The sequence below is a fragment of the Papilio xuthus genome, unplaced genomic scaffold (genome assembly GCF_000836235.2).
Source record: "Papilio xuthus unplaced genomic scaffold, Pxut_1.1 DF828780.1, whole genome shotgun sequence".
Taxonomy (NCBI): Eukaryota; Metazoa; Arthropoda; class Insecta; order Lepidoptera; family Papilionidae; genus Papilio; species Papilio xuthus.
The window spans coordinates 4,311,981-4,324,980 of NW_013529869.1; the positions used below are offsets into that span (position 1 = coordinate 4,311,981).

Here is a 13,000-nt window from a genome sequence, read left to right on the forward strand (position 1 = left end):
GAGAACGTAATATGGTCGTTCTAAAGAAATGAATTTAATTTCATTGATTTATGTTTCGTAAGTAATAGTATAGTAAATTGATTTATGCCAAAGACATTTCCCAATCTGTATAATCTTATTACGAAGGGTGAAAACTTATGAATATTTTCTAGCGAATTTGTAAAGGTAATACTCCCCTGGTGGTTAAAACTTTTTTAAAGGAAAAACAAAAATCAAAATGGCTGCTGGTTTATATATACCGAAAATCCGTTTAAATTTAAATTGTTCGAGAGTATTGTATGCAAATGTTTGCCACCCCTGCAAGTTGCAACGCGGGGGTTGGTTATCGTGCTTACGACGTATTTATATTTTCGTTAGGTTGGTATTAGGTTAAAATAGACTGTTTTAAAATCAACCAATTAAACCTAAACTCTATATAAAATCGATAATCTTTAGCTATTAAATACATATCGATTAAAAACAAAATTAAAAATAAATTAGATCCATCGACAAAATGACAAATTATAAAACATGTACTACATTTTATGACAAATGTTTAATCTGTTTTTTTTTTCACTACTGTAATAAGTTGTTTTTTTTACAAAGATATCATAAAAACAGACAGAAGGTTGCCAAAAACGACAAGCGAACTAATTGATTGCGCTACTCGAAGAAAGGTTAAATATGAAAGCCTCCATCATTTACTCCCGGCTAATTGCGACCCCATACGAGCAAACAAGACGAATGGAAGCAACGTAGAACTTCCAACAAAAAACCCCATAAGCTTCAGAACTACTTTCAAGAGTTTTATAACCCTTTTTTTTAATGCATTAAGGTTCAATATCGGACTTTAAGTATTTTAAGAACTGCAAATTTATGTTGTAAAACAGATGTGACAAAGATGGAGGTATTTGCTGTTTAATTTTCATTGTCAAGACTCCGGGTGTTTGCATTGTACTTCCAACTATGCTTTTTTTCTGCAATTTTGTTAATAAAGGTTTTTTTTATTTTTTGTCCGTAATTACGTGCGGTTAAATATCTTTCCTTTACACTAGAGATCTGCCAAGTTTTTTTGCTTTAAAATAAAGCTATAACAAAAAGAAAACTAAGAACATTTTGACAAAAATTGATCTTATTTTTCGACGTATCTACATCTTATATATAAAATTCTCGTGTCACAATTTTCGTTCCCATACTCCTCCGAAACGGCTTGACCGATTGTCATGAAATTTTGTGAGCTTATTGAGTAGGTCATAGAATCGGCCAACATCTATTTTTAATCCCGCGCGGATGGAGTCGCGGGCGACAGCTAGTAGTTATATAGTATACATCTCTTAGCTACATCTATACTAATATTATAAAGCGGAAGAGTTTGTTTGTTTAAACGCGCTAATCTCAGGAACTACTGGTCCAAATTGAAAAATTCTTTTGTTTTTGGATAGTCCATTTATAGAGGCTTTAAGCTATATAAAATTACGCTGCGACCAATAGTTTTTTTTTAATTCCGCGCGGACGGAGCCGCGGGCGACAGCTAGTTATAAGTTAATTAATATTAGAAAACTCGGTATTTCTTTGCACTATTCTTTAATTAACTATATTGCGCGTGGGATATTTCGTTTATGACGAGATGCTATAATTAAAAGAAAATATTTTAATTAGTAAGCAAAATACTAATGAAAATCGATTTCTGTCCCGACTATGGTCGGTGTAACAGACCTTCAAAATAAACACAGAGGAAATTGGGGCAGCATCCCTATGTTTATCTTTAACTATTGAGTGAAAATTTAATATGCATGACGTCATCAAACTTTATTTATCTTTAACCTATCGTTAATTAATCGGACAACAAAGTGATCATATAAGGGTTCCGTTTTTTTCCTATGAGGTACGGAACCCTAAAAATGCTTAATTTTTGTGTTATTTCATATTTTTTTTTACAAAATGATAATAATGTAATTACTTTTCTGATGAAAAATATTGTTATAATATTACCCACTATACATCCTCTCTGTATCGTAAGGTTAGCTGTAAGAGAACTCTTTGAGAGTTAAGCTCACCTGTACATCACTGTATTTCCATGTAATGTTACAAACTTTAAATTGTGTACAAAGCTTAAGTAAATAAATAAATAAAAATATATATATAAGAAATAACATACTCTTAAACTATACCTTAAAAATAAAACAATCAGTCTGAAATAATTATTTTACAAATATTATAAATGCGAATGTTTGGATGTATGTTTGTTAGAAGATATCTCTAGAACGACTTAACGGATCTCAATGAAATTTGGCACAGATGTAGAACATAGTCTGGAAACACATGTAGTAATTATACAGTTTTTTTTTCATAATTAGTATTTAAATAATGATGTTTCTCAAAACATTCTTTGAATAAATTTAACACAATTAAAAACTTTCAACGTTCGGTTCGACGCATAAAAATAGTTTTACGTTAAAAATTATTCATAGATCGATGTGTATTATGTTTCTTTAACTCATAATCTTAATGGTAATGTACGGTTTCTTAGAGTTACTTAAAAGGTCGATGTTTGGTTAATGTTTCCAATCTATTTTAAGCAGTAATTTAATGTAACGGTTTAAAGATAATATTGGTTTCCGTTTGTTATATTATTAAAGTATGAAAACAATGATTTTTTTACACTTTAGATAGCGTGGTACAAAATATGTTGTAGTTGTCGCCAGCGACTCCGTCTGATCGGACTTAAAAAAAAACTTAATTGGTAGCATATGTATTCTTCCAGAGTACGTTCTATATGTATGCCAAATTTCAACAGGATCCGTTCAGCTGTTCCGGAGATACCTTCAAACAAACTTCCATTAATCCATCCATCCATACAAACATTTGTATTTATAATATTAGTAACATTTTGTTGTTATTCAGATTGATACGAACTTGTACGGAAGTAAACTGAAGATTTTGAGAGAACTTGCTATTGTGTTAGTTTCACACGTGGGCAATAGTTAGGTTTTACTAGTACTGTCCTATCTCCTGTTCTGTGTTACTGTGCTGCTCTCGTGTGAAACTTGCGTCAGTGTTTTTATTTGTTCAACAACTTACTGTATTTTTTCAAGTGTTCGGTCATTCGGTGTTCCGTATTATATGTCGTAGTATTATGTTCCGTCGTAATAATTTGGGGGTTGGCGGGTGGTGTCGACTTACAAATAAAACAGACAATTACAGAACGCAGCCGGGGGGTCGACGTCGTTACGTCGTCGTGTCGGATCGCGTACACGTCACTCGTTAATTTGGGTGTAGTTAAATTTTTATTGGTGGAAGTTTGGTGACGTGTTCGAGACTTGATGTAATTACGTACGTCTTTTTTGTTTATTAGAGATAGTATGAAAATTACTTTTTTAAATATCGATATGAATTTGAATATAAATAATATTGCAGGCAAAGTTTTAAATTATTAGAAGCTTTGGTATCATAAATTCTACGTTTCACATAAAATCTGACATTTACTTCAATCATTTTTCCAAAGCGTTGGAAATCCTCGATCGGACCCGACTGTCAATTTGTGACATTGTGTTGAAAGTTAAAATGTCAATTTTTGAACCAACAGTACTTTTCACCAGACAATATTAACTGTGGTGAAATAAATATCTTTTCAATTAACTCAACAGGATTATTAAATAACTTCAGAAAATATTTTATTAAATAGAAATTATTAAGTATAATATTTACACAAAAATCAAAACAGTATAATGGTTTTCCATACTTTCCAAGATATTAAATTTCGTCACCCCACTTTAAAGGGTGTAAAAGTGGGTGGTGGGGTACTGAAAGAAAATATCAAATGTCTTATTATTTTTAGTTGAGTGGTGGCGCGCGGGTCTTCCTTTGAAATGTTTTAACTGACAGCCGATACAGTATATAACATACAATAGATTTTAATTAAGAATGTTACTGTTTGTTTGCCGTTTCAATATATTTTTAGTATCTTTACGATAACTTAATATAAAACAAGAATAAAGTTATCAACTGTTTAGGTTTACAATAACGTTTAATTTAGTTTTAAAGGTTGGTACTAAACTTGTATTCATACGTAATGCAAACCAAATACAATGAGGTAAAGAATTTATTTCGCATTGGTAACTTAAAAATCACAGATAATATAACCGGGACTAATATATCTCTAGCATTTAAAAAAGTGTTTAATTGCAGTTCAGTATTTAATAATGAAAAACATAGATGGCGCTATCAGTCTGTTAAATCGCACTTCTGTTTTGTTTGCGTGGAGACATATTATTGATGTATCGAGTTTAATTTTTTTTGTTTTTCGAGCTTCTTCTGTTTTAATGCTACAAAAGAGTTTTGTATTATCTGGAGATTTTACGTTTCGTAGTTTATTGTTATAGTTGTGTATTCATAATAAATAGTTTTTTTTTTTTAAATCGAACTGTTATATTTTATTGAATACCGGTATAATCTTACGATTTTCTATACATGAAAAATGTACTTTACCAACCCTATGAACATTTCGTGAGGCAATGCACAGATATCCATCCCCGGTGCTACACTACCCCATACCGCGACTTTTACTGCCACCCGCTTATTATTTATAAGTTTTACGAGCGTGGGGGACCCGTAAATAGCTAAGCGTGGATTAGGTCGGGATCTGCTAGTGCAAGTTCATGGTTAAATATAACTTCTATCTGTTTGTATATATTATATAATATATTGTTATATTATCGTTAAAAGTTATGGGATCTATACTCCTTCTAAACGTAAGTTGAATATTCATTAATAAAACTATACAAATGTCATTACATGATTAGCTTCTTTAAACATTTTTATTTTTACTGGTAAATGGTAAAGATTTACATTCCATTCGTAAAAGGAAAGGATGGGATAAGGAAGTGGGACGAATAGGCAGGGGAAATATCCTCTGTCTGCGCGTCCCGTGCATTAAAAATATGCAACGCATCTGCATATGCGGATGTCGACTGGCAACAGCCACTTTCCTATTTTGGAGAATCTGATGTGACATACTAAAAAAATGTTGTCAAAACAATGTTATAAATGCATATTTTCAACGCTTTTTCTATAATTATAAATGACATTATATAAATTTAATGTCAATGGGAGATGTAGCAACCATGTACCCGCCATAAAATCAGAATAGCGGCCCCTCTTGATCTAATTTGTATGTCGTTTAATTTAACAAATACTCGATATCGGAGCCAAGAATCGATTGTTGTCGGGGCTTTATGAATATTGATGGTGCGACGTGAAATGTTTGCAGACGTCAAATAGGATATGGGATCGATAGTTCTAGAATACATCGACAGGTCGTTGTCCAGCGAAGTAAGAGTTTCTAAGTTAATACATTTTTTGTTTTTTTTTTTATGATGAATTGAGGATAAAGTTTTTTGTTTTGTGTTAGTCTTTAGTCAAAAGAGTCTTGTACATTTTTTTACACCGATTTACTGTTTGAATACATGAAGTTCAGAAGTAAAGTCCTCTGTTGATTATTGTCTTGTTCTAGCAATAAAACGGCTGATGTACTAAATAACTCCCAGAAGTATACTGCATAACATTTAATTCTTTAAATCGGAAGTTGGTAGTGCGAATATCGGCAGTTATTTTAAAATAATGATCCATGGTTATAGCAGCCTGGCTCGATAATTAACGAAGTCGCCTTCGATTCCATGCGATCGGCCGGCATCACGCCGATAAGCGCCCTCCCGATTGGCCGCTGGGCCGTAACTTTTCGCTAACTTCAAGATTTACGGCACGCCAAGCGATATACCTTCGACCCAATTTGCTCAAGTCCTAGATAACTTTTAATTGATTTTTTTAACTAGCATTCTGCCAATTTTCACAATAAAATCACTTATAATCCTAGTACAATGTGTTGTCACTAATAAAACTATTCAGAAAATTTAAAAAAATCACTTGTAGATACAAAACACATAAAAGAGTTGCTTTTCTCAACATCATTATCTCGAAATAACAAAACCGTTTAACTACACGATATCCGGTGTCAATCATGTGGCATGGGAATTTCTACATCTGTCGGGGCATCCCCATCGACCTCTATAAAGCTGAGGATAAATTCTATTCGTCAAAATATTTCCGAGGGCGCAATAAAGAGATTATTTCGGTAGAAAAAACACAGCGCCTGTTCTCGCGGTGAACACTCCAGCACACTACAGGCAGAGAACGCTTCCCGATTCGTCCAATAAACATTTTTTTTATCTACGCTTGCGATGTATTTGTTTGTGCCAGTGTTCACTCAATTTTTTTTTAAGTTCTCTACTGCAAATAATACAGTTTTTCGCAAAAGCCAGTGTCCGTCGATTTCAAATGAAATTCTGTTTGTACTGTTTGCAGTATCGATTTCGAAGGATTTTTTCAATAATGGAATATTGTATTTTATCTCACTAGTATTCTGTATGAAAAAATGGTAAAATTATCTTTTCATTTGTGTTAAAACTGACAATTATTTGTTATAGACATGAAAAGTACCAACGATTTTAATCCTAAGCCAATAAAATTAAATTTAGATCAAGCTGTGAGTCTTAAATCATCTATTCCGTTTAATTCTGAATAACATTTCTCTGAGCAGAAATTAAACCATAGTTGTATGTTTTATCTTTCATGAAAAATTAGTAATTACAATTCCAGTCAAGTACTATTCATCGGGCGGTAGGTTTAGGTTCAGTTCCCTGTAGCATTGTATGAAGGATGAATATACGAAATTAATATGGAGCTAAAGATCAGTATAAAGACTTGCGTTGCGCAGTGTTAAGTAAAATTTTATTCATACATATTGTTCTTTGGTATGTTGATTTTGTAATCGATTATCGTAAATGTATCGATTTTATTTTCTTTTATTTTATTTCTTAAAAGTTTTAATCGAGGAAAAAATATTAAAAGGCTCTCGGGACAGCTTCTTAACAGTGTAATTTTTAAAGTCAATTGTAAATAGTGATTTTATGGTTGGTATTAAATTAAATCGACCCGTAACATTCGATTATCGACACCGTATCGATACGACATCAATACTTGTCGATAATCGAATGTTATTCGATATCGCACCGGCTTCAGTGTTTTACGCCGATGTGGTGTCGAGTTACCAATACTGATTACATGAAGTAATTACTCCAACGAAGTTTTAACGAGCCTTGTATAGCCCTTGCCTTGTAACTAGTGATTTTCAAGAGATTTATGCTGTTATAACTATTCATGTGATCCTTGTCCTGTTTATGTAAAAAGTTCTAAGCTAATATACAAGGAAATTTGGTGACCTTCTTTCTATCTTGCCAGGTAAATAAGTCATACTCGAGAATTAGGTTTGAAAGTTTTTTTTTATAACACGACTTTTCTTCTTCTTCCAGTGCCTCTTCAGTCTTGAAGACTGGCTGCTAACTTGTAATATTTGTACGACTTTTAGTTTATGTAATTTGTTTTTATTTCTAAGAGTCAGCCTAGAGTAGCCTGCATGATACGTGTGTGAGGTACTTTACCTGGCGATCTCTCGTTGCGCGGCGTGCAGCTTGCCGGCGAGCCGCGCCGCATCCTCTTCGGCGCCGCGCGCCCGCGCCTCCCAGTCGCCGCGCGCGCGCCTCTCGCGCTCCGCATCGCTGCGCGCCGCTCCCTCACGCTGCAAAAAAAACATACGCTTAATAAAATAGTAATCGATTTAAAATCAAATTAAATGACAATGGCGTAATATGATCGTTACATTGTTATCTACCGACTTGTTACAGGAGATACAAGTTAATTTTGGTAGTGAATTATGAAAATTAGTTCTTAAGTTTTTACAGATTTGGTACAAATTAGAACCTTTAAACGATCGCTATCAAATAAACTAAAGGCAGGGCGTATTTCTGTAAAGTGTTGCTTTGTACCGTTGCATCGTATAAAAATCCAATTTGGTGGAGGACACTTGTGACGTCACTTGTATCATACGGAACTCAGCTGCAGGGGACGTGTGGAGAGCCTCTCGAACATCTCGTATGTAACGTCTTTATAAAAGGTTATATTGTATTCGCTTTATGATCCTCTTGTAATTTTTAACTAAGATTATATAAAAAAAACGTCATGCTTCACAAGGTCGGATGATTCCTACTGGTTTAATATTGTTTATGCCGGTTTAATTTAAGGAAAACTTACTAAGTATTGAAGAAATAAAAGACTGTTTTTTAAGTGATGTATTTATTCATAAAAAGTTACACTTTCATTTAAACCATGCCCAAATGCTTACGCTTGAATTGTGTATGAATTTTTATTTTATTTTTTTATTTTGAATTATTAAACAAAAAGAACATGACAACGAAGCTACATAGACTAAATACCATCTACTAAACGGGCACTAAAAAAAGTTTCCTTTTGATAAGTGAAAACATATTTCTAGTCGTAGTAGACGCTGACCACATAGAAATTAATAATTAAGCAGCAAATTTCCGTCCAATCCTTGGGCCTGAGTTAATTTGAAAATAAACAATTAATACGAAAGCTGTAACGGCGATGGCTACCTGCAGTTTTTGCAAGGTTAGCGAACATTTAATCTTACACGCTGGTATAATTAACTAGATATTGGCGGTTACACATTTTAGTAATATTCCTTTTATGGACTTTGTAGGTTATACGTAAATCATGATTGCGCAAATAAACTTATATTTCTGACCCAACGTGTATTGATAGATAATTATTTTTTTCTTTCTTGAAACTAGACAAAATGTGTTTTATTTATTTACATCGTGAATTTTACTTTTTGTGTAAGATTTTTTTATATAATAAGAAAATTTTAAATAAGACAATTAAAACAGTTTCTTAATATACATTTTTATCAATTAAAACTTTCATCAGTATTTTTAATGAAGTTACAAAAACGCTATCATTTTTTAACTTGGACCATACGCTTAAGTTCCGGTATCTGGTCTGAAGTTTGATGAAGTTTTAATTGAAAATTAGTCTTGGCCGTATCTTGCCGCCTCCAGTCCATGCGGAAGGCAGACTGGTGGCCGGTGCGGAGCTCAACCAACTTGGACTCGAAATTTGGACTTATTTAAAACTTAGCAGTATTAAATGCTACAGATCTCATGGTTTAATTTAAAATTATAAAAGATTTAATTATTTTTTTCCGTAAAAGACAACTAATTTATTTTTAACAGTGGCAGAGCCCGCTTTAACACCTTCGCACGAATTGGCCCAGCTCGCCCGGTGAAATACCACGACCACACAGAAGACAGGCGTGAAGTGGAAGTAATTCCGCGTTTGGTGAGTGTGTGTCCCGGAGGCCTAATCTAGTCCTATTTCCCTTCCCACCCTTTTCTTATAAGTAAAGTATGGGAAGTGGAAGTGGACTTTTCGAATGAGCGGATGCATGGAAAGGGAAAATATTTTCTTTCTGTGCATCCGCTCCTCCGTCGATTAAAGGTAGGCAACGCATATGCATATGCAATGCAAACGTCTATGTCACTTCGCTATTTCGGCGATTTCAGGTGGCCGCTCGCATGTTTGCCACCTTGTGATATAAAAAAAATGTCTGTTGATTTTAAGACAATGTTTCACAGTTGTTTATTATTTCAAAGCGTAATCGTTCTCTGAGACAGTTACTATTTATAATTATAAACATAGACTCGGAGCGAATTATCATAAGCGTTTTAAGTTAATTGCCCTATAAATATGTTTCATTAAGTTTAAATGACAGTAATATTTAGTTAGAGCAATATAAAAGGAACGAATGTCTCTTCAGAGCGGCTAATTTAAGACAGGAAACAAACAAGCGACAATCAGATATTATCTTAGAGTATGGTTAGGGCAGGTGTACACAAAGTTTTCATTTTTAAATCCAAGTTCAATTTAAGTTTATACCTGAATTTATCAGCAAAAAGCTCAAAAAACTTGAAATTAATATATTGGGGCCTTGAAATGAATTACTAAATACTTTTATATTATATTAGAAGAAGGTTTTGAACTATACTTTGACGCAAAATAAACCTAAATTACAGTACAGACAACGTTTATTTTTGAATATGTTAAAATTATTAATAGATAGATTTAAATCATGAATATTATATGTAGCTATATATTAAGCTTAGTAACAGAAAAATAGCTACTATTATTTCAGTGTGTCCACAGCCTTATGCATTCTAAAATAGTCCCAGGACGCGGCACGCGGTCGCCTCCTCGAGATGAACTATTTTGAGTTTTACTGGGAAATTAGTATCTTAAATAGTCACTCGTGTGCTACACGCACTAAACAAACACTTATCGTACAAATGTCAAGATTCATCGCGCCTTTTATTGTTAAGAGGGTGGGAAGAGCTTGTTTCACTTCACGCATACACATCAATATGCTGACTTATTTGAAATACGAGTACTTTATTTAATTTTTTTTTGTTGGAAAAATTTTCAGGCATTCGTTACAAAATAAAAACTGATACTGCATACATACAATGCATATAGCATTATAGATTTACTAGATATGCTATTCTGCTTTAAAATTTTAATATTATTTTTATTTTTAAAATTTTTAATAAAAGTAAGATGGCAACACAAGTATCTCGAACATAGCCATTTAAATGCAAAAGTAGCTTTCTTCCAGCAAATTTTACACGCATTCGCAGATTAACTTCCGTTTATTCCGATAAGCTTTCTCCTCGCGACTGTCACATTACGCCCAATTCTTCACACCTGTCAACTTGTCAACTGTCAAGTTGACATAAGTGACAGGGGAGTGTGGCGCGCCCTTGAGTCCACCAGGGTAAATATTTGATCTCACTCTGTAATGCGCAGTACTAAAGAAACAAGAGTGGACAAAGTGCATGTAATTTTTTGTTATTTGATTCCAGAAATTTACTAACAAGTAATTCCTCTAAGAATATTTAATATGCGAAAGAAACCTCTAACTTAGAGACAAAATTTCTGGCTAATTTAACTTTAATTACTTTATTACTAAGTAACATTATTACGAACATTACACATAAGAGAAGGTCCACTACAGGTGAACCGAACCATCTATTTTCTTGTACTTTTTTAAAATAGAAAAATAACGTTGTAATAAAATTCTGAACAATTTATTTACTAGTCAAAGCAGGATCGCTTTATCTTCCTCAGTAAAAAGGAAAAAAAAGGTCTGTACAGTATCGGATGTATTGAGAGAAGTCTCTTTTGCGAAATGTAACAACTACTCAGGAGCTCATTTCTGCACTGGCGATCAATCAGAGAGACCAGTCTCATTGGGAAATGTACGTATATTCTCAAGTACTTAGAAATAAACATTTTTAAAACGTAGAAACTCTTTACACGATACCTCTTTGTGGGTTTATTCCTTTTTTATACGGCCTGTATTTTTTCATTTGTCTTTATGTAATGACATTTAGCGAATTGTTTTTCTATTTTTTGTATACATAATCTCGCTTAAAATTTACTACAATAATATAACATATTTTTGCTTTCAACTTTTTTTTTAAACTCTAGACTACACGATCTATGGTAACAAAATTAAGCATATTTAATTTCCATCATAAGTCCCTACGTAAACAAATATATATTAAGACGTTAAAAATATCTGTGAGTTGTCAGCGAGTAGGGACCGGCTCAGAGCGGACACGACGTTGACTGATCGTCTCATTTCCTCGTGAAAAAAGAGATGAATCTCTATTTTAATAAACAAACCGATACATCAGCTTTAAAATAACGGTTTGATTTCTTAATGCTTAATTTACAACTTTTATTACACGTTTTTATTGGAGAGTTTTGTGGTGAGAACATTGCTTGTAAAATCTCACTACGAAAGTTTCTTGTCATAAATTAATTTATCTAGATCCCTTTGTTCAACATAACTAGCTTTCGCCCGCGACCCCTACTACCCGGTATTAAAAAAAAACTTAGTAGCTTATGTGTTCTTCCATGCTATTTTCTACTTCTGTGCCAAATTTCATCGAGATCCGTTGAACCATTCTGGTGATACCTTCTAACATTATTCCATAAGTTCCATCCATTCATCCATCCATCCAAATATTCGCATTTATAATATTAGTAAGAAATAAGATAAGATAGGAGTAGAAGACGATTTTTTTTTAATTTGTTTAAGTTTTTTCTTGCCTTTTTGATGATTTTTTTTAATGTCAACCACAAATTTTCTCAGGGTACCCTACACCCTCCTAATTCTTTGACAAACATTCCTTATTGACAACATCCCTGTACTTAGGTACTATCCGAGTTTGCTTAGGCGTTAGGTATTAAAATGAGGGTGCAAAGGGCGCTTTGTACAGGGGGCGGATACACAAATAGTTTATATACAAATATTTGGCAAATATCGCAAATCAACCCCGTTTGTATCCTACTCCCTGTTTGTGAGAGAGCATTCTCAAATTTAAAGTCATTGAATAAATCCAAACACGATATCTTAACGAAGTAAAATATCTTTAGATTTTCGATCAAAAAGTTAAAAAAAACCTCTGGGAAATTGGTCGAATTGACAATCAATTTACTTTTAAAAAAATAATTAGTAATTTCGTATTAGGATATAAGGAACACACAAGACTTTAGCTTTGTCAATATATCATTCCCTCTGATGACGTCATTGCCAAAACAATGACTTGCGATTGGTCGAAACGATGACACGTGACAGGCACGCGCCTGCTTTTTTGCCAGCAAATTAGTTGCAGGGGCGCTTAGCTGCGTTTATTGCGTTCAATGTCAACGAAAACGCATTTACATATTTTTCTATACGCTTAATATCAAATTGAGGTTGATTCAGTTATTTTGTATGATTACTGCCTATTGATTGACTCGTGTGTTGTGCAGTTCAACATATAATTTAGTAAAGGAAAGACAAAAAATCCTTAGGCATTTATGCCATTTTTTACCGAGATGTTACTCAGTTCGATAATAAAATTTTGAAAAAACTAGAAATACTAATGAATAAAATATTTCAGCACTCGATAACGGTCAAGTTGAAATATTACAAATCATGTTATATTAAAATTTTTAAATATAATTGAGAGAATAATAAATCAATACCTTATAAGGTATTAAC

General features: G+C 33.1%; 1 protein-coding gene across 1 annotated transcript in view; it reads right to left on the reverse strand.

Moving 5' to 3' along the window:
• Positions 1-13,000, reverse strand: part of LOC106128388 (uncharacterized) — a 241,357-nt gene that overhangs the window by 94,909 nt on the left and 133,448 nt on the right. Inside the window, exon 4 of the mRNA XM_013326757.1 lies at positions 7,476-7,612. Within this exon, the coding sequence (XP_013182211.1) occupies positions 7,476-7,612 (137 nt within the window). The remainder of the gene's footprint in view (positions 1-7,475; positions 7,613-13,000) is intronic.